We start from the raw sequence: 23,445 nt of genomic DNA, 5'->3' as shown, positions 1-23,445 counted from the left end.
AGGAGTTGCAGGTTGCTGTGAGCATGATGCCATGGCACTCTACCCAGGGGGATAGCTTGAGGCTCCGTCTCAAAAAAAAAAAAAAAAAAAAAAAAGATTGATTTAAGTTTTTATGGATGTGAAATATTTTTGGAGATTAATAATGATGAAAATAAATTTTAAGGCTGGTGAAACAGGTTTGGTGCTTTTTGCATTTTAATTGATTATTAGGTATTAAAGTTATTCAGAACAATCAATTTTGTATTTTGCGACCTGACATTCAGTGATGTTCAATTTTTCTTTCTTTTTTTCACTTTTCTTCCAAATCCTGAATAGTTTGTGGCAGCTGGAGACCACTTAGTCCATCACTGTCCAACATGGCAATGGTAAGTAGTATGGAGCCAAGAAAAACTTAGTAAAAGGTGTGGATTCAGAATTAGGGCAAAGTAGGTCAATGCATGAAAATTAGAGTGAGCAGTTTGTTATCTTAGTAGATTTTATGTTAAAACTGCTCATAATGGCCAAAGTAAAATGAAGAACAAGTGAGTGTTAGGACTATTTGCTCTTTTAGCACAAAAGATGAACGAATTTCAGATAAATGCATTTACTTCCTTTCTTTATTGAATCTAGGTCTGATCTCATAATTCTTTAAAAATTCAAGAGTTTAATAAATTTGATCAGCTTTTTTATTAGTAAATGTTTATTGAACATTTTTTATGACAATAAATGTAGAGATTTTGCAGTTTTATGTTCTTTAAAACAAAAGACATGAACACTTTCTGTTACGATTCAGAAGTATGCTCCCCTTTTAGGAAGTAAAGGTTCATGGCACTGATCATGGTCTTAACCATAAGTCTGCTTCTTAAGAGACTTTAAATTTTAATTTTCCTCAGTAACTTTTCTCTTGGTTATGAAGTACTTTAAACAATTTAGCAGTTCTCACAACATATATTATAAAATATCCCAAATAATGGCTTGGCACCTGTGGCTCAATCAGCTAAGGCGCCAGCCACATACACCTAAGGTGGCGGGTTCGAATCCCCAGCCCGGCCTGCCAAAAAACAATGATGGCTGCAACCAAAAAATGGGCGGCGCTGTGGCGGGCACCTGTGGTCTCAGCTACTTGGGAGGCTGAGGCAGGAGACTCGCTTGAGCCCAGGAGTTGGAGGTTGCTGTGAGCTGTGATGCCATGGCACTCTGCCCAGGGGTATAGCTTGAGGCTCTATCTCAAAAAAAAAAAAAATCTCAAATACTAATAGAAAGTTTTAAAATAAATACAGTATCATTACTTTCAAGTACCAATGGTAAAAAGTTTCTGACAGTAACTGGAAAAGTGATCCCAGTAGTGGCAAACTGTTTTATTTGAACTGGAATTGTTTGGAATTACCATTTTGTTTGTATGTGGATGTTTCAATTTATTATTTTTATTCATTAACATTTTTCAGTCATAGCTGAAAGGTAGAGTGTTGATTGAGGGTAAGGGTTCTGTAATTAACAACATTCTAATTGTCATAATGTTTTTGTTAATATCTAAAGAGTGTAAATAATTAAGCTTTTTAAAGCCAGAGTTGGAATTCTGTTTCATCTGTGGCCTATTTTAGACCCCTTCATTTTTATATTTAACTTGTACTTGATACAGTCGTCACTGCTTTTTAATCTCCTATACTAGGGCATTATTTCTTAGGTACTAAAAAAGATCAAAATATCAGAATCGTTTATTTTTATGTCTTTTTCTTTCCCGCATGTATTTTTGTTCCATATTTAAAATGGAGCTCATCGTAGAAGCTCTTTGACTTAGTAAGATTCTTTTTTTGTCTCTATCCTAAATTTTCTGTTTAAATTATATTTAGCTAAGTTTTGATCTGAATTATGTATTTCAGGTTAAATAGGTATATAAAATTTAACCTGATATTTTATGAAAAGAACTGGTTTAGGATTTTTTAATATGATACATATGCATTGTCTTTATTGAGACAATAAATTTGACAAAGATATCTCAATGAAGACAGTGTATAATCTCTTCTTGTCATAGCCATTAATTGTCTAAATAGTTTAGGTGTTGATTTATAGCATTGCTATAGGGGTTTATATTATGGACAGAATTTTCTGAAGTTCTTTTTTTTGATACAGTCTCACTTTGTTGCCCTTGGTAGAGTATGTGGCATCATAGCTCACAGCAACCTCTAACTCTTGGGCTCAAGCGGTTCTCTTGCCTCAGCCTCCCCAGTAAGTGGGACTATAGGTGCTCGCCACAACGCTGGGCTGTTTTTAGAGAGGAGATCTCAATCTGGCTCAGGCTGGTCTCAAACTTGTATACTCGGGCAACTACCTATCTCAGCCTCTCAGAATGCTATGTAGAATCTTCTTTTAGCTAGTACCACTAGTTTCCATTTATGTTTTATGAATTTATGGTTGCAATAATTTTATTCTAACTTAGAACTCAATTACACCTCACCTCATTGTCTACACTTACGGCTGAATTACTGAGCCAAAGGAATAATTCATTTTAAATCAAGAGTTACAAGCAGATTATTTCCATGCTTCATGTCCAGAAGTACTATCATGACCTTATTCTAACTCCTTTTAGAACTTCAAGCATTGCAGTGACATTGTTGAATCTGACAGTTAGCACTAGTCAAAAAACCTAGAAGACTGCCATAGTACCTGGCTAATTTTTCTATTTTTAGTAGAAATAGGATCCCACTCTTGCTCAGGCTGGTCTCAAACTCCTGACCTCAGGTGATCCAGAGTGCTAGGATTACAGGCATGAGACTGCGCCTGGGCAATATTACCTATCATTTAGAGTTATTCATTGAAAATAGTACATGTTATAGTTCTAAGTCCTATACTTAAGCACTTAGTAATAAGGGATTTCTTGTTTTCAAGCATTATTATTCTTAACATCATCATCTTATTCAAAACATCTTGTGTTTCTTAGTTCCAATTTTAATTCAGTGGCAGGAACAGAGATTTTGCCAGCCACCTACATTGTTATATAATGTCATGCAGCTTTTTCTCTGCCTTTTCTTGTTCTCAAGATGAACAATACTTTAGGAATAAAAATCTGAGAGATTATGTAATAGGCTGTAGCATACTAAGGAGCAGCATTTTCTTTTGGTTTAAAGGCAAACATGATAGTTGCTAAATTGTTGTCTATTATTCTACTTTTTTGTCTAATATTTAATCCAAATTCTGTTAGCTCTATCTGTATTACTTAGTATATTTCACTTATATTATTATTGTGCTTTTACATGCCCTAACATAGAGCTTCCTTCCCATATCAGTTTTTAAGAAGTTTTCTCAGGGGTTTAGATTCTGTAGTTTTGAGATTTATATGTAATATTTCTGTATTTGCCTTTTAAAATATATTTTGTATTTTTGTGCTTTTCACTGTTTTTAAAGGGCAACAGGGGAGGAGGTAAAAGTGAAGGCATACCTACCAACAGCCAAACAATTTTTGGTAACCAAAAATGGTAAGAATTATGTCATGTACATTAGTAAATTTTGTATAGTTATATTAAAATCAACCACATGAAAAACCTTTAGTTCTTATTGATCCAAATTTTTGCTTAAAGCTATTCTTATAGTGTCTCTCACATAGAAATTCAGAAATTTAATGAAGCTGTAGGGTTTTTAATTGCTGGAATTTTTTTTTCCTTAGTTGATTTTATCTCTTCTTCTCTTTTTGTTATTTCTTATCACCAAAAAGATCTACGAAACATAAGGGAAGTTAGACTTATTCCTATTGGATTTTTTTAAGTTGACTTCATAATCTTTTTAGGTGTATGATATTATCTTCTTTAGACTTAAATTTTTCATGGAAAATGAAATTGGTACCGCCTGTGACATCTAAAAACTCAAAGGTAAAGATTTTATTATCCCTTATGCCATTGAAGGATTGCCTGTAGGCACAAAAAAATGTTTGAAACATGTGGTGTTCTACGAAGGTAATTTATCAAAAAGGTGTTACAGTCCCTAAATAATCAAATAGTACATTGATTTCTACTCTAATTTACTAATCATAGGAAAAGGGAAAATAATATATACAAAACAATGATTTTTTTTCTTGCCCATACCATAATAGTAATTTATATCCTGCTTATTAAAAAAAAATAGAGTAATTATAATTTGTTGACCCACGCCTTGTTTTTACTTTATGTTCACATTTAGGTTTATGCATCATAGTGTCCGTTAGTTGACACATTTGTTGTATGAAGAACTTTGCACTAGTGTTGAATAAGAAAGTGAAATTGAGCAATTTGGTGAATTTTAAACTATTTATTGGGAATAACTAGAACTTAAATATGAATCTTGAAATTTGTATTGAGCATTATTTTAGCTTTGAAAACCAGATTACCTCTACCGCCTCAGAGTATGAGAGCCAGTACCATGTTATGAGAATAAGACATTCAAACAAGGTTGTATTCATTAGCCTGAAATTGAACAATGACATCTCTGTCTTCAGCCTGCTGTTTTTCACAGACTGTCATGATAAAGAAATATGTAGAACACTCCGAACAGCCTTTTATTTGTCTTACAATAAAGCAATATAGGGAAAGATAAATGCGGTCAAATAATTGTGTGTGGCCTAATATAACTTTCAACGACTTTCATTAAAAGTGAATATATTCACTTAATATTTTGTTAGTGTAAATATTATATTTTATGGAATAAACTATCTCTTTCTAATGGATTTATGGTTAACAGATTATGTCTTAGTAACTGTATTTGCCATGGTGCGGTGGATTTCTTTTTTTTTTAATAGTGCCATGTTATAAGCGGTGCAAACAGATGGAATATTCAGATGAATTGGAAGCTATCATTGAAGAAGATGATGGTGATGGAGGCTGGGTAGATACATATCACAACACAGGTAAGAGGAATATAGAGTGGCATGTATTTAGGTTAAGTTGTTTTAAACTCTTTCACAACCTTTTGTAACAGCTTTGAGTTAAAAAGAGGATATGGAAGGCACAGTTTTGTTCCAGTATACTTTGACATGAAAAAGGAAAAGGGACAGATTAGAAACTCAAAAAAATGCCTTTGGAGTGTGCCAAATTTTTATAGTACCTGCTACTTCATTTGCAATTTGAAAATACCCCTATTATTTTCTCTTACATTTCTTTCTGTCTTTTTTTGTTTTTTTAAAGACAGAATCTTATTTTGTCACCCTGGGAAGAGTCCTGTGGCATCATAGCTCACAGCAACCTCAAACTCTGGGGCTTGAGTAATCCTCTTTTGTCAGTCCCCTGTAGCTGAGACTACAGGCTTATGCCACCACTCCTGACTAGTGTTTCTGTTTTTAGTAGAGACAGAGTCTCACTCTTGCTCAAGCTGGTCTTGAATTCCTGAGCTCAATCCACCTGCCTCCTCCTCCCAGAGTGCTAGGATTACAGGTGTGGTTTTTACCCACTGCTCCTGGCCCTTTTATATTTCTGAATACAAGAAAAAGCCAGTCAGAAATACTGAGCATGCCTACTGCCTTGCTTTAGAATTTCTTGCTTACATGTCATTTTATTGCTGGCTATGACCTCTATGACAGGAACTATACTGTACTTGCATTTATTTTAACCAGAGAACTGACATGTAAAAGTATTTAATTATTTTTTGAATGACTACTAAAAGAAATTCTAAGTACCTACCGTGTTTCGCCGAAAATAAGACCTATCCCAAAAATAAGCCCTAGCAGGATTTCTATGCATTTGTTAAATATAAGCCCTATCCTGATAATAAGATATGCTGCATAGCCACACCATGCATTTCGGGGAGGAGCAGTAAGGAAGACTGGAATACCTTTTATCTGCCACAGCTCCTTTCTCTGAGCCATTTGCACTTGGGCAGGTGTGAGTGCGCAGTCACAGGCATCCTATTGCACACATGTGAGCAGCTAGGGGAAAGGAGTTCACGCATCACTAGTGCCAGCCCCGCCAACAAAGTTGGTTCCCCTGTCAAGTTCCAGAAGAAGATGACTTAACTGTATTTGAATAAATGTAGATTGTTGTATTATACTTAATAAAAATAAGACATCCCCTGAAAATCAGCCCTAGTGTGTCTTCTTGAGAAAAAATGAATATAAGACAGTGTCTTATTTTCGAGGAAACACGGTATGACCTCTGTGATGGTGGAGATTCATTGTTGAATCCTCAGTGTCTATCATAGTGTATGATATGGAAGTTGTTCATTAAATATTTGTTAAACAAATTTAGGGCTTTCATAAGCATATGTTTGGAACCCCAAATAAGCTTTTTCATTCTAAGTCCTAAAACCTTTTGTTGCCATTATATTTATTTAACTAGTATTATGTGCTACTGTACCTACCATTTATGATTTAGTTTTGATGAAGAAAATGTTTTCTAAATTTAAATTCATAATACTAAGAACAGATTTCCTCCCTCTGAGTCCTAGGAGGTACACGCATTTATCTTCAGCAGTAGTAACAGAGCAGAGTTCCTCAACCTTGGTGCTGTTGACATTTTGGGCCAGATAATTCTATATTTCTTGTGCATTGTAAAATGTTTAGCAGTGTCTATAGCTTCTGCCTACTATATGCCTGCAGCATTCCCTAGTTGTGACAACCAAAAATGTCTATAGACATTACTAAATGTTCTTTGAGGGGAATAATTGCTGTCCCTCCCACCCCCATTGAGAATCATCTGTATTGGACAGAGGGCTGAACAATCTGTACAGATTAAAGTACTCCTTCAGTCTGTTTCTCCTCTACTCTGAGTAAGGGATGTTGCATTCATTTGCTTGTGGAGTTAATAGGCACAGATTAAGGACTTGGGCTTCTTGATCTGAAATTTATTTGCTGCTTAATGAGCTAAATATTGGTATATCAAGGGCTAGAGAAAATAACAGGTTGAACAGCTTTTTAAAATGATTTCAAAAATTACTCTTTTTTTAATCTACCAAGTAGTGCTGTTAGACTTCTTTTTTTCCCCTGATCTTTCTAAAACTTTTAAACTATTCTGCTTTAGTTTTCCTATAGCAGGAAAATGTTGGCAGCACATCAGTAGTAAATTCTGTACTGATGGTCTAGCACCATTGATAATAGCACTGTTTCTGATGACAAGTTAATGAGTTGTCTAGTTGTAGTCTGTCTTAATCGCTGTTCCAAAATTCATGTACATATTGCAAAGTCATTTTTCACATAGATAAGTAGGTGTCAATATGATTAGACACCTAAAAAAATGAAATTCAACTAACAACTAAAAAGTTTTCCCTGGTAACATTTTCATATATGCAAAAAACTACAGTTTGTTTAGTGTAATAAATTGTAACTGATGTTTATGAGAGATACTCATAGAATTTTATCTTTAAAATTTGTCATTGTTTTCTGCTGCCAAAACAATACCACAGGCTGGGTAATTTATAAAGAAAAGAGGTTTATTTGACTCACAGTTCTGGAAACTAAGAAGTCTAACATCAAAGGGTCACATCTGGTGAGGGCTTTCTTGCTGCATTATGACATGGCAGAAACCCCACCATAATGAGCAAAGATGTGTGAGAGACAAAGGGGATGGGGGTGAACTTCATCATTGTGTCAGGAAACTACTCCCAAGAATATCCTGTTGCCAAAATAATGATGTTAATCCATTCAAGAGGGCATACCCCTCATGACCTACTCACCTCTTAAAGATCCTCTTAATACCGTCACAATGGCAGTTATTAACATGAATTTGGGAGGAGACATTAAAACCATAGCAAATTATGTCCTAATTTGATGACTGCAATGCTTCCAACTTACTCATAAGGCCAAGTACTGGTTACTTATTCAACTCAGTTCCTCTTGCTTCAGCTGTGCTTTAACTGGGTTTCTTTTTTTTCCGTTAGCCCTTCTATTTATTGTGTCTCTCCAGAGAGCAGAGTATCCCTTTTATCTTCAGTTCTGCTTTCCGCACTTTCGGTTAAATGTGGCCAACCACTGTCCAAAAATATTAAATGGAAAATTCCAGAAATAATAATAATACATCAGTTTTAAATTGCACAGTGTTTTGAACAAATAGTTTACAAGTGGAGTATTCCTAATTCAAAAATCCACAATCTGAAATGCTTCTGTAGTCCCATCCCATCCTGCCCAAGATGTGGGTCATCCCTTTGTCTATTCATATTCTGTATACTACCAACCCATTAGTCACCTAGCTGTCAGATTGACTGTTACTCATAGTGTATATAGGATTTAATACAATCTGTGGTTTCAGGCATAAGTGGGGATAACTGCGTAGGTATAGATACAGATAGATTTATTTTAAGGAATTGGCTCACATGATTACAGGGGTGGCAAGTCTGAATTCTACAGGGCACACCTGCAGATTGGAAATTCTGCAAAATGTTGACATTGCAGCTTGAGTCCTAAGCTAGTCTAGAGGCTGAATTTCCTTCTTGTGGAGTACCTTAGTCTTTTTCTTTTAAAGTCGCAAACTGATTGGATGAGATTCCCCTCCATTATGGAGGGTTATCTGCTTTACCTAGTTTGCTAATTTAAATGTTCATCACATCTAAAATATACCTTTATAGCAGCATTTAGACCAAACATCTGGGCACTACAGTCTATCCAAGTTGACATAAAGTTAACCATGACGACCTTTACCTTCATTAGAATCATTTGAGCTTTCTTTTTCTTTGCCAACTGTATCTGTCTTTTTGAATACTCTGGTTTATTTGGATACTACTACATTATTCTACTATGTGTAATTGTTTTGACAAATTGAAGAAATGTATTTTGTTTTTATGTACAGGATTTAGTGAATCATTTTGTTGATATGTTACAATTTGGGTTTTAATGTTATAAAATAATCATACCTATTATATAGCAATGTCTGGAAAAACTGTTATGAAGTAAAAGCTTTATGCTATGTCTCTGGGTTCTGACATCTTTCATTTGCAAAATTCTTTCATTTAGATGTTGAATAGCTGCACCAAAATTTTAGAAGATTAACAAGCTAAGCATGTTTTGTATTTAGTTTTTTTTCTGTAGTAACTTTAGCGATTTTTGTCTTTATTTCCTGTCCCTGCCAAACAAATTATTTGAGAACACTGACAGGTTTTTCGAATTAAATATATTGTCTTACTGACTGCTGGTACTGCCACTTGCTTAATATTTTCACTGAGATAAGTAGATTCTGAGATAATTGCTGAGTGAGGCATGGTGGAGAGAACTGAATGGCAGGTAAGTTGCTGTGGATTTCCATATCCCAGTTTTCTCATTTAACTGGATGTGAGACACAAGCTAATTATTTTACCTCTCTGGAGACTTCATTTGGCACATAGTTACTCTGACTGCCTCACAGTATAGTGTTTGTAAGGATTAAATAAAACATGGAAACAGTAGAAAGCCCATTTAAGTGTGATATGTTTGTGTCTTTGGATGTTCTAGATATCTAAAGCAAATAGCTTACATACAGGTGAAGTGTCCCTAATCCAAAAATCCAAAACCTGAAATGGCTTCAAAATCTAAAACTTTTTGAGTGCTCATATGATACTCAAAGAAAATGCTTTTGGGGAATTTTGGATTTTCAGATTAGGGATGCTTGACTAGTAATAGTAACTATGCAGATATTCCAAAACCCCAAAAAATCTGAAATCTGAAATACTTCTGGCCCCAAATGTTTCAGATAGGGCACACTCAATCTCTGTCAAGATGACCAGTTCCTTTTTGAGAAAATTTCAATGCCTGTTTAACAGAATAACAGTCCTGTAGTCTCTTAAGCTGTTTATTTAAAAAATACTTTATAGAGACTCAAGGAAGAATGATAGAATAGGATAGTTAATGGTAAATTATCCTATTAATCCTTTTTTAATTTGAAGGAAGTGCCTTTGGGATTATTTATTCCTACTAGAGTTCATATCTGAAAATGCTGCTAATATTTATTACAAATATTGTAATAATAATTTTTATTATTTTCTGCTGAATCTTAAACAGGTATTGCAGGAATAACTGAAGCAGTTAAGGAGATTACAGTGGAAAGCAAGGTACTGGTTAAATTAGTTATATTTCTAAATTTAATGACCTAGTTATATGCTTATACGTAAATATATACTACTATTTTAAGATCACTCACCTCTTATGCAAACTCTGGTTATTTATTATCAACCTCAGAAATTTCAGCTATTCCTTTCTCTTCCATTTTTCTATATCAACATACCAAAACACCACTATTTCCTAATGCTTGTCTTATTTTCCTTATAATTGTTTAAGAAAAACATTTTTGAGATTGTAACTTGTACAGATTACTAATTTTCAGTAATTGAAAAGACTTCTTTCTAGTTCAACAGAGATACCTTTTTCTTTTTAAGTATATTTGGTAGCAAATCGTTGTGTAAGTAAATTATTTTTGTGTGGAGGGTATCTACTTGTGGATGAAAAGATGCTAATTTAAATTTTGTAGTTTAAATATTGTAAGCAATTTGCTATATATATTCTTCTAAATTACTGGTAATTTGGAGTTTTTTATTTTGAAAATTTATAACTTTAGCTTATTTAAATTCATGACATTTTAGATGAATGAAAGCTAAATCAGGTAAGTTTATTATATGATTTACTTGGGGAGAGGGTAAAGTATATGATTGGGTAGAATTTTTCAGCTTGTAAGTTTTGAGTTATTTTAGACTGTAGCTATTAACTTTTTATTTCTTAGATTGAGTACATTGTCTCCATGGTTTTTTATATATCTGTAGTTTGAAAATATTTAAAAAAATACAACATGTCTTCACCTTTCCTATAATTTTTTTTTTAGAAAGCGAAGTTACTTAGAGGATAGGCGACTTGGATGGAACAATTGTGTTCTTTCTGTTCTTAGGAAACATTCACTACAATAGTTACTAACATTAGATACTTTTATGTGTGATTTTATCATTTGGAGCTTTTGGAATTTGTAACTGGGATTTAACAAAAAGTGTTATATACAAGTTTTATTTTTTTCAGGACACAATTTTTGCTTGCTATGGAGTAAGTTTATTGGCCTGAGATTTCATCCTTTTGAAATTCAACTTTTTAGAGAGTTGGGTAATTAAGGAGAAATGTCACAGTGGTCTTGCTGCTTCAAAAGATCTTGTTTACTCTGGCCATTAGTGTGTATGCTTCAGACTTTGGGAATGATAGATGGCAAAATGGTATGAATAGCATTATTTTGGAATGGTGAATTTATGATAATTCTTCCAAGAATTTTTAATAAATATAATAATGTTTATTATACTTGTTATTCACTTAACATCCTCATATCCTGCTAAAGGATAAATACTTAGAATAATTTATAACTAGAATATATCTTTCTTATTTCCTATTTAATATAGGATTTGTGTTACTTTTATAACCCAGTGCTTAGTATCTTACCATCTAGATGCAAGTGTTAATAATCTTGGTTGTCGGTTTCTGTTGTAGTCTATATTGCGTGTGAATTTGGCCAGCATGATTAAAATTTCCTTTAATAATTAGTTTAGATATTAGCTCATCTGATAATTATCCAGACACTGGCAATCTTTCATCTGTGGCTTCACATTTTGAACATAATAATGATACACATGATTTAACTTTCTAATGGTAAATAAAGCCACCTCTACGTAAAATATAACCTGGATGAAACCAGATGTCCAGTTGATTCATTTAGTATGTTGATCACAGATTTTCAGAATATTAACTTTGTGAAAATGATAAATTGTATTTTAGGCTTGTCATTGGTTAGCATTATTCTTTCCTTGTAGTGCTAATATATTTAAGAAATTGAACTGAAATCTTATGTGTTGTAATAACTGTAAAGTCTGATAACTGGCTAACTTAATTCAGCCAGGATATTGTTAACAAATTAAAAATACGGTGTCTTATTGGTAATTTATTTTTAGCTTATAAATGTATTGTGATTTACATATATATAGATATACTTTTTCTCCTTTAAATTATAAGTGTCATACAAGTTAACATAACTTTGGGTTGATTTTCTAATACTAATGATTAAATAAAATTTTTATTGGGAGTGCATCTGGCACTTTTTTTTTTTTTTGTAGTTTTGGCCGGGCCGGGCTTGAGCCCGCCACCTCCTGTATATGGGGCTAACACCCTACTCCTTGAGCCACAGGTGCCACCCAACAACTGGCAATTATTTTTAAATGGTTAGCTTAGATGACTTTTAGTGCTTTCATAATATCTTTGATGGTTTTCAATCATAGCACTTAGCACATTACTTTTAATAATTGATATATAGGTTTGTCATCTCCACTGGAGTTTGAGTTTCTTTTTTTTTTGGAGACAGAGCCTCAAGCTGTCCCCTGGGTAGAGTGCTATGGCATCACAGCTCACAGCAACCTCCAACTCCTGGGTTCAAGTGAGTCTTCTGCCTCAGCCTCCCAAGTAGCTGGGACCACAGGCGCCCGCCACAACTCCCGGCTATTTTTTTGGTTGCAGTCATCGTTGTTTGGTGGGCCCGGGCTGGATTCGAACCCGCCACCTTAGGTGTATGTGGCTGGCGCCTTAGCCACTTGAGCCACAGGTGCCGAGCCAAGTTTGAGTTTCTTAAGGATAATAACTACCTTAATGCTCTTATTTTCAGTAGTTAAATGTGCTAGTACATGAGTGTTCCATGTTTGAACTAACAAACATGTTTAAGTGATTTTTAAATATAATTGATTTCAAAGGATAGTGTAAAGCTGCAAGATTGTTCAGCACTGTGTGAAGAGGAAGAAGAGGATGATGAAGGAGAAGCTGCAGATATGGAAGGTATTTGTGTTCTAGACTTGCTTTAATTCTGCTAGAATATTGATTGTGGAATATTCGTAATCCATGTGGATTAAGAATTATCTTCCATTGAGTTTTAAATTTTAGCACTTAACAGCCTAGAGAGGATTTTGTTTGGTTTAAATATCATGAGTACAAAATTTATCTTGATCTTGGTCTCATTTTTTACCTAGAACATTATCTTAGATAACTTTATTTCTACTAGGATAAATATTAGCTATGAATCTTTAATGCAGGGTACGGCTATAAAATACTCTTAATTATTTCAGAGCAGAACAAAGTTTACTTGTGGATTTTATATTTTTCTTTCTCCTTTTTGATTGTATCTTTGCATTAAAACCTAAAGATAGTGATTTTTAATGAGGCCCTTTGAACTACATAGAATCCCCTCACAGTTCTAGAAGATTCTGAACCTTCCTAGGCTTGCCAATTGAGAGTCTCTGTACACATATTAGGGAATCATTGTTAAACAAGCTATAGAAACTCACTATACTAACAGAATCAAGTAATACAGGTCTGTGATATATAACTATTAAAAGCTTTGTATTTCATTAGTTTGATAATCTTTAATGCACGTGAAATCTTATATATTTAAAAATAGATGAGAAAATTGCTATTACTGGCTAGGCACCCCTCACTCAATGGTTAGAGCACTGGCCAGTGCACCAGGATGGTGGGTTCAAACCCAGCCAGAGCCTGCCAAACAACAAAAAAAGAAAAAGGAAAGAAAAGAATTTGCTATGACTAGGGTGCCCTCTTTGTTAAATCCAGTCTGTCTTTATTCTGCCTTTTCTGCATTATTTGATACCGTTAAACATACCCTCTTTTATTCCTTCCTTGGATTCTGTAACACTGCTGTCATCATAATGGTTGTCGTCATCATCGTCTTTTGACTCATCTAAATTCTTCTGTCTTTTGCTGTGTTTCATGGAGATCCAATATTTTTTTCCTTGCTCATTCTTTACATTCCCAAATTTTGTCTTAAGAGTTTTTGTAATGGCATACTGACATGAAAGTTTGTGCAGTGTAAAAAGATGGTGTATGAGTTGCATCAGATTCTCTATGATAGTTTAAATGTGAATATGAGTATATATATGAATAGAGAGGGTGTGTGTGTGTTGTAGAAATTGGAAAAAGGAAAAGAATATGAAAAAGACAGAGGGCAGACACTGGAGGTTGTAAGGTGACTGAAGCCTAAAAACTACATAGAGTTTAGGGTGGGGTAGACATGTTGTATAGCTTACAGGTATTAGATTGTGCCACATAAAATTGAAGCACTATAATAGTAAATGATGTTTGCTGGCGTAAAAGTACTCTTCAATTATGTTTCAAAAATTATTTCTGAGTCTCCCTGAAACCTAGCTGTGCTAGGGTCCTGACTTCAACTGAGATAAAAATAAATTTAGTGAGATTCTTATTCTTAGTTTGATGATAAACACCTTTTCCTTGAGGAAATATGAGAGTTACCTGTAACCAAAATTGCTCATATATCATCTTCCATATCTAAATCTCCAACTCAGATCTCCTTAACTTCAGATTTGTTCAGCTTCATTTCCACCTTGATGTCTCACAGTTGTTAGAAACTAAACTTACCACCTTTTTGCACAAATACTGTTTCTGGATTCTATCTGTCTCTGAATAGCATACAGTTGACCAAGCTGGGAAGATGGCATAAAATCATATGAGAAAAGCACTGTTTTTAGAGTCAAGCTATAGGCCTACCTTATATATAAAGTCTTTTAGTGTGTTTGTTACATTTTCTTTGGATAGAGTTTAAGAGCAATTGCTATATGTGGAATTTTGTTCATAAACCAGTGCTGATGGTATCTAATATAAAAGGTAATTTTCATTTACGCAGCAATATTTATTGAGCAATATAGTACATATCAGGTACTGTTCTTGATGCAAGAAATAAAGCAGTAGACAAAGTCTTACAGAATTTATATTCTGATTGGGGTGACAAAAAGTACATAAACAAAATATATACTATATTAGATGGTTATAAGTGGTAGGGAGGATAGTAAAGGAGGGAAAGGGTTAGGAAATCATCGGGTGAGAATAAGTGTTGCAATTCTTAAGTCAAGAAAAACCTCATTGAAAATATACAATTTGAATAAATCCTAGAAGGAAATGATTGAATAAGGTATTTAGATATTTAGGAGAAGAGTTCAAATGCCTTGATTTGGTATCACATGTAGTTTATATAAAATACTGTGAGGAGGAACCTATGTCCAGAGATGAAGGAGGAGAGAGTAATTAAGGCTGAATTCAGAGAGGTGACGAAGAACCAGATAGTGTAGGGTCCTGACTTCAACTAAGATTAAGACAAACCACTGCAGGGTTTTTAAAATAGAGGACTGACACACAATTGCAATGTTGAGATCGCTGTGATCGCTGTGATCGCAATGTTGAGAATAGACTGAAGGGGAAAAGAACAACAGTTAAGAGCCTATTTTGATAATCTAGGCAAGAAATGATGGTGGGTTGGGCTAGGGTCATAACATTGGTAATGAAGAGCAACAGTAGGATTCTGAACACATTTGAGGGTAGGGCCAAAGGGATTTTTTACTGGACTAGATGTGGGATATGAACGACAGAGTAGTCAAGTGTGACTCCAAGGTTTTTGATCTGCAAGAATACCATAAAATGAGATGGGGAAAATTAAAAGAGTGATTAGCTTTGGAGAGAGGAGTCAGGAGCTCAGTTTTAGACATGTGATATTTGCAGTGTCTGTTGGTTGTCTAGTGGAGATGTAAACTCAAAAATTAAGATACCCAAGTCTGCAGTTAGGGAATAAAATCTAAAAGTCATAGACAGTTAAAGCCACTAAGACTAGGTGGAATCATTACAGGAGTTAAGTGTGAATAGAGAGAAGACAAGGACCAAAAACTGAGCCCTTGGTTCCTATGGTATTTTAAGTAGTCAATGATGAGAAACAACACAAACCATATTGAAGGAGCAGCCAGTTGTGGGAGGAAGGCCAGGAATATAAAATATCTTAAAAGTCAAGGAAATAGTGTTAAAATGAGCAGGGAATAAATCATGCCACATGTGACTAAAGGTCAATTTAGATGAAAATTGTTTGTGATTTCCCTTATTAATAATAATACATTTTTTTCCAATTTTAATATTAGGTGTATCCAGATGAAGTAGAATGATTTTGAAGTATTTCTTCTTTTTCTGTTGTCCATAAGATTTGGCATGATCTGTTTTTCGAAATTGTCTTTTATTTTTATTTATAAATATTAGTTGTCTATTTTTTGAGACTCTGAAAAAAATAATAAGTTAACTGATTTATACTGAACCTCAGAGTCAAAGCATTCTATATGATAGACATACTTTTATCTGACAATGTGAATGTTACTTTTTTTGCATTATTATTATTGCTCAATATTTGTTGCAAAAAAAGAGATGAGAATTGGGAATTTACCACTGGATGCAGCAAAGTAGAAGTCACTGATAACTTTAATGAGCATACTTACGCAGTTAGATAAATAACCTTGTCTACGCTGTGGAGTCACTGAAGACAGTATAGTACTATTATATCAATTGATAATAATAGACTAACATACACCGAACCTTAAACATAGTGACTTTTTCTGGGATTTTGTTATGTGAAGTATTTGTTGTTTTAAAGTATATGTATGTATCCACATACATCTGTGTATATGTGTGTATACATATATATACTTATGTGTGTGTATATATGTATTTAGTATCTTCATTTAAAAACAAAAGCGAAACCCCAGTATTTGAATAATACTCTGAAATAATATATAGTTTGGTTTATGGAATTTTCTAGAACTTTACTAATTTATTGTTGCTTTTTATAACAGAATATGAAGAGAGTGGATTGTTGGAAACAGATGAGGTTTGTAAATTGAGTTTTTTTTTTGACTGTTAGAAAAGTTTATTTAACATAAAGTTGAATATGGAAGTGTACACAATCCAATTTTGAAGTCATAGTAAATCAGACTTTTTGGGGAGAGGACATGGATTTCTTGTTCCAAGGCTTTTAATATGATGCTAATAGTCCTCACATTACCACCATTCCAGTATATTATTCTGTTGCCCACTAGTTACCATCTCCACACATGGTTCTGAAGGGATCAGATGCCTACAGTATTCCTTGGACATGTCTGCCACCATTTAATTTCAACGATACCTTTTTTTTTTCTTGTTCCAAGGCTTTTAATATGATGCTACTAGTCCTCATATTACCACCATTCCAGTATATTATTCTGTTGCCCACTAGTTACCATCTCCACACATGGTTCTGAAGGGATCAGATGCCTACAGTATTCCTTGGACATGTCTGCCACCATTTAATTTCAACGATACCTTTTTTTTTTCTTGTTCCAAGGCTTTTAATATGATGCTACTAGTCCTCATATTACCACCATTCCAGTATGTTATTCTGTCACCCACTAGTTATCATCTCTATCACAAGATTCATAGAGGGATCAAATCCCTGCAATATTTCTTGGACATGTCTGCCACCATTTAATTTCAACAATACCTTCTTTTTTTTTCTTTTTGCAGACAATATAGTACTAAGTTTATTAGGTGTCAAAGAAGAATAGACCCTTAAAACGATTTAATGGAAAGACTTTTTTTTCAGGTTATTGTGAGGGTCAACAATAACTTGTCCATAAATTTTTTCAAATTCAGGGGTGAGCTTTGCTTATAATTAATCCTCCAGATTAAAGATGGTCAGAAATGTAATTCATGGCCCCCAGCACACTTCCAGAAAACTGAGTTTTCTTCAGTTAATTTTTAATGAATTAACGTGGGGATTAGTGTTCTTAATAATGTATTGATGTTTCAAATAAATTTTTATTTATTTACATTGGTTATATCATATAAAGCTTTAGCGTTGAGTTTAAAGTTTATTTTTGAGGAAATAAAGAAAATGTAGGATGGGAAAAATAGATTTTCTAGAATGTCACGTTCATACTGATTGGATGCTTATAAATATTTCTCTATTATTTTCCAGGCTACCCTAGACACAAGGAAAATAGTAGAAGCTTGTAAAGCTAAAACTGATGCTGGAGGTGAAGATGCTATTTTGCAAACCAGAACTTATGACCTTTACATCACTTATGATAAATATTACCAGACACCACGACTATGGTTGTTTGGCTATGATGAGGTAAAAATAAACAGAAGTATATTTTAGTGTAAATAAATTGTTGGGCTTCATTCCTTCTTTATTAGGTCCGTGGGTTTATATTATGGTCTTTAATCACTTTTTAAAAAGTTTTATGACTAGCATTATACTTGGTTCTTATTTTTAATAAAGTATAAATTATTCAATGTGATAATAATACTTATTGTTAAACAGAAATAATGTTACACATTTGTTTCATGGCCTCCAAGCTTATCCCTTTAAAACGTGAGGGAAGTTGAAATATTCGTAGTGTACAAATGGATATGTGTAGTATATTTGATTTTAACATCTGTTAGATATATGGTCATTTACAAAATGACCATAAGTAATTTTTTCCCTTTAAGACAGAAAACCTTTTAAATTCATCAACTTATTGGAGTTAAAGGATAATTAAAATTAGATCAACTTGTTTAACTTGTGCATCTTATGATTGTAAGTGGGAAACAAGAGTATAAAATAAGCCATGAGTTACAAAGTGAGGAACATGTTTTGACAGTCATGAACCTTCCTCGTTGTGGGATCTGATCTCTTCTGCATTAGTGGTGATCTATGTCATATAGTATGGATATGCTGACTTTCCCCCTTTTTCCCTTTTTATAAATAAATTGTAAATTTTCCCCGGATTAATTCTACATAGTCTGAAATTGTAAATTATAAATGAGTAGAATGGGGGAATAAGTATGTTATGAACTGAGTTTGAGGCTAAATTTTTAAATATTAATAGTAATTTCAGAATTTTTTTTATGCTCTCAGCAACGGCAGCCTTTAACAGTTGAGCACATGTATGAAGACATCAGTCAAGATCATGTGAAGAAAACAGTGACCATTGAAAATCATCCTCATCTCCCACCTCCTCCTATGTGTTCAGTTCACCCATGCAGGTCTGTATATGTAAAGATACATATATTTTATGCATATGTGTATATATTTCTTGAGTTTTAGTTGCACATCTATAAACAGTACAATATAGAAAAAAATGTACTTAATAAGCAAGTAAAGTTCTTTTTCATCTTTCTTAAAAGTGTTCTTGTGCTGAGTTAAATATATAAGAAAAAGGGGAAAACCTCACCAGCTTATTTTAAATTTAATTCATTAAGAATATGTATTTTGTGTGTGTATGTTTAGTTATAAAATATAATTTGTTATTTTTACCTCTGTTTAACTTCCAGAATAGTTTGGAAGATCCTGTTTTGGACTTTACTCATTATTTAGATATTGTTTGCTCTGTTGCTGATGTGTCTTTCTGTGGAACGTAACATATAACATTAACTTCTGTGCTTATTCTTTGTGACCTAGCTATCTCTTCTTAGTGGTTAGTGAGGGAAGATGTGTGAGAAACTTCACTTCTCTACTCCTTTTTTGGTTTGTTTTTGAGACAGAGTCTTACTTTGTTGCCCTGGGTAGAGTGCTGTGGTGTCCTAGCTCAAAGCAACCTCCAACTCTTGGGCTTAAGTGATCCTTTAACCTCAGCCTCCCAAGTAGCTGGGACTATAGGCACCCACCACAATGCCCACCTGTTTTTAGAGACAGGGTCTCACTCTTGCTCAGGCTGGTCTTGAACTCCTAAACTTGGCAGTCCACCCATCTTGGCCTCCCAGAGTGCTAGGATTACAGGCATGAGCCACCAGGCCTGACCTCTCTTCTCCTTTATTCTTTAGTTGGGAAGTCTTCAGCCTTACCAAGTCAAGTACATTTTATAATTTGGGATTTTCTTTGTGTCAGTGTGTTCTTCACAGGGCCAAATAAGTGAAACTGACTCAATCAATGCACAGGATTTATTTAGAATGTTTCCTAAAAAAAAGAAAAAGATATTACATGCTAATTTCTTAGGATTAGTTATTTCTAATAAGTGACTTTCACAGTACATTGCAAAATACTTGTAACATACTAGTAAGAGTTGTTTTTTGATGAAAACTTTGTTATTCCATTGGTTTACCTGATGAAACATTTAGCTTTTTCCTTCCTCTAGTTTTAGAGCATTTTCTGCAGCCTCTTTAGTCTTAAACTTTTATCACATAGAAAGCTTTAACTATTTTTTCACTTTATTTATGTTAAGGACTTCAATATTGCTAATTATGAAAGGTGATTCAGGAGTCGTTAGTTTTAGTTTTGAATTACCTAATCTAAAAGGTTTCATTTGTGAGAGTTCTGTTCGTTCCTCTTTTGGTTTGAGGTTTGGGGGTGGTGCTTACCAAACTGAAGTATGTTTCTGAGGTGTAAATTTTACTCACTTGAGGCAGAAAGAAACAATTTAACTGGTAATTACATTGAACACATTTAATAAAATGACTATTGGAGAATGTGATGGAAATGTAGCCAAAAAAGCTGGGGGCCAGTGCAATGAAACTTCAAGGATATCTTAGGTCTTTTCATGGGCTGCCCTGGATTGTGCTTTCAGATCTCCAAGCTAATACATTTACTCTCATATTCTAAGTTGACTGCATCTGTCATGCAGGATATATTCATAAAAACTGAAGTGGCATTATTTAAGGCAAGGTATGTATGAAAGATCGTTACTTTTGTACATTACCTTTTTGTTAGATTATATGCCAGATAGTTAATTTTGATATTCTTTTCTGTAGTACAAGTTAGATACCATGAAAAGATAGCTAGGAAAAAATCTTTAGATTTAAATACTTTTATTCATATAAAGCAAAAAAAAATATTTTAAATAGAATCAGATAAATTTTAGAATACCTATTAGGACAAAGAAAAGCACAAACTTCTTAACTTTGATCTATTAACTTTTCATGGACCCTCTTCACCTAATTAAATAGTCACAATCACAAGGTTATAGATATCTTTGTTTTTTTGAGCATGTAGCTTTGAATTTGCCTGGTCTGAACCTTTTTGTTTTTGTTGCAGATAGCCAGTGCTTCACATTTATCCCCTGGCTTAATTTCCCCTGCTCTGGTTTTCTTTCTTTACTCTTTCCCCATGTTATCAGAAAACTAATTAATGCCATTGTGCTTGTGGCGACTACATAATTGACCAACACTAATAAGATCTGTTCTTTGCTGTTAGGCATGCTGAGGTGATGAAGAAAATCATTGAGACTGTTGCAGAAGGAGGAGGAGAACTTGGAGTTCATATGTATCCTTTACCTTTGTATGTGACTGGTGATAAAATGGCTTTTAGGATTCACTTTTCTTTTTGAGAAATTTAGTGTAACCTTAGTCACATATAGTACCTAAAACTTCTTTTAGCCCCTCAAATCTTGAAGTCCTAGTGAGAATCTTTATTTAGAAAATGTTATATTGTGATAGTAATGACTTATTTGCGTGATAACATGTCCTGGTTGTACCAGTTAGCTCTACCTGGTTACAGAGGTAACCTAATTTAGAATAACATAAGTATTTCTGTATTTCCAATTTTACATGGTACAAGATACTTGCCTTCCCATCAAGTATAGTAAAGTTAGATTATATCAATCTGAGGTCTCCTGCAACAAAGAATTCAATTTAAAAAGTGTGCTATATGAAGTGCTTTAGATATTGTTAAAGTATAGTATATTCATTTTTCTCCAGAGAAGAGCACCCCTTTCTTATAACTTACTGTGGTTCTGCTCAGTTCTCTTGGGTTGACAAGAGGAATAAATTGAAGTTAATCCCCAGGCAAATTTGGATTTTGCAGAACATGAGTACTCACAGCATGGATTCATCAGAAGCAAAATCAGTGATTTGATATTAAATATCCTGAATTAGCTTATTCCTAGTTTGATACTGGACCTGGTGGTATATGTTACTCGGTATTCCCTGTCTTGAAATTATAAACAATGTAGGTATCACCAAAAAGTGTGTCCCTTGAAGGAACTTTGCACTGTTTTGATAAGGAAACAAATCAAGCACTTTTGGTGCAAGCCACATTTACTCCTAAAGTCTTACTATTCTGCAAAATTGGCACATTCATCTCTGTTAGAGGATAGGTAGCAACTTGGAAGACTCTGTATTATTCATAATAGAATATTCATTTTCCCCCAATTAAATTAAGCTGCTAATGTTCTCAAGTACAATGGAATATACTGGATGTCCCAAAAGTCGCCCCTAAAGTCACTGTATAAAGGAAAAATGGGAAATTGTAACTAAATGTACCTTTCTTTACAAAATTTTACAAAATATTTACAGAATACTCTGTATGTGTTGGCCACCTCTTTATAAAATTTTGTAGTGGATAATTTTGTAAAGGTACATTTAATTTTCCATTTTTCCTATGTATGGCAACTTTAGGGGTGACTTATATTTCAGAATTAAACACAGTCCATCAAAGCTGATTCTATGACAAGTAAAAATACTAACCTAGAATCATTCCATTATGACGAGTTTCCATTTAATTCCTTTTTCTTTTGCTATAGTGCTTTATACTTTTTTCTAACATTCTAACAAACTTTTATAAAAGAAGAGTCAAGTGAATTGTTCAGTTTTATCCTCATTTACATGGACAGCCATGTCCTTATTTTATATCAAAGTCATTGTGCCTATATGGACTCATTAAGAAGTTTCAAATTGAAATACTGGAATTAGGTTGTTAGGCAGTCTTAAAGTTATAGAGAACTTCATGTTAAATAGACAAAAATTTGCATGATTTTCTTTAATAAGACTTAATGTAAGATTTTGCCATACATTTTTCTGAGAAATGCTTAATGAAATGGATAATTACAATGTGGGCTTAAAACAGAACTTTTTATACATCTTATTTTCCTTAGCTAAAGACCTGTAGGTATCTTCTAATTTTCTTGAAATTTGTACAAGCTGTCATTCCAACAATAGAATATGACTACACAAGACACTTCACAATGTGATGAAGAGAGCATAGAATCTATCCTAATTATTGGCTCTGATTTTTGAAGAACTAACCCATAGATGTGACCATTGACCATATCCACTAATACATACAATTTCTCTAATAAAGGGACTTAAATGTTTATGCATTAAATAAAAAGAAGTTCCACTACCAGCCTTATTTGTTTAATAAAAATGAGTGTAAAGAGACAGTTTTTCTTGCTTCTTATCAAAAGATTATAATAGGATTTTCCCTAAATAACGATTCTTTAAATAAAGACATGTCTTTATTGTCATGAGACAATAATGACATGTATGAGAGAATAATGACAAAGTTTTTTGGTTTACATTAATGAAAAGGTGTTAAATGTGTATTATTACCAAAATTAGAACTAGAAAATACCACATACTAGATTCTGTTTCTTTTGTTTTCTCTTTCTTAGCAGTTATCTATTAATGGTACTTACGAAGTACTTACTATGTACAGAACAGTTAAGCACTTTTACTTATCTTATGCCGATTGTTTTAAGTAGACACCACGAAAATTATTTTTTTATTAAGAATTCAGGAACATTTCTTCTATTGCAATTGCCTGGTAGGATACTAGAATTTATTAAAGGGATCCCTTTGTTGTGTCGCATGCTGTATCGTGTCGGTTTATAGATCCGCGTATAGGATCCTGTTTAGAAAGGCAGATGTACTCTGGGACAGACACTTCTAGCCAAGGAAGTACTTGGACTCTTTTTCCTCTTAAACTTTCTAAAACCCTGCATGCCTTTCATCCGTGTTCT

At 33.7% G+C, this 23,445-nt stretch overlaps 1 protein-coding gene across 2 annotated transcripts in view; it reads left to right on the top strand.

Moving 5' to 3' along the window:
• ATG3 (autophagy related 3) overlaps positions 1–22,864 on the top strand; it is a 30,719-nt gene extending 7,855 nt beyond the window's left edge. For both annotated transcript variants that reach the window (XM_023517817.1, XM_003797695.3), the window contains 10 exons: positions 316–365; positions 3,382–3,452; positions 4,745–4,852; positions 9,902–9,951; positions 12,607–12,688; positions 16,543–16,577; positions 17,703–17,858; positions 18,630–18,757; positions 20,901–20,969; positions 22,593–22,864. In XM_023517817.1, coding sequence (XP_023373585.1) covers positions 316–365; positions 3,382–3,452; positions 4,745–4,852; positions 9,902–9,951; positions 12,607–12,688; positions 16,543–16,577; positions 17,703–17,858; positions 18,630–18,757; positions 20,901–20,969; positions 22,593–22,674 — 831 coding nt within the window. In that variant the 3' untranslated portion in view covers positions 22,675–22,864. The remainder of the gene's footprint in view (positions 1–315; positions 366–3,381; positions 3,453–4,744; positions 4,853–9,901; positions 9,952–12,606; positions 12,689–16,542; positions 16,578–17,702; positions 17,859–18,629; positions 18,758–20,900; positions 20,970–22,592) is intronic.
• Positions 22,865–23,445: the final 581 nt, after the last annotated feature.

This window comes from Otolemur garnettii, unplaced genomic scaffold (genome assembly GCF_000181295.1).
Source record: "Otolemur garnettii isolate 467f Iridium unplaced genomic scaffold, OtoGar3 scaffold00122, whole genome shotgun sequence".
NCBI classification, from domain to species: domain Eukaryota; kingdom Metazoa; phylum Chordata; class Mammalia; order Primates; family Galagidae; genus Otolemur; species Otolemur garnettii.
The sequence above is the reverse complement of the archived record's forward strand: the minus strand, read 5'-3'. Positions and strand labels throughout refer to the sequence as shown.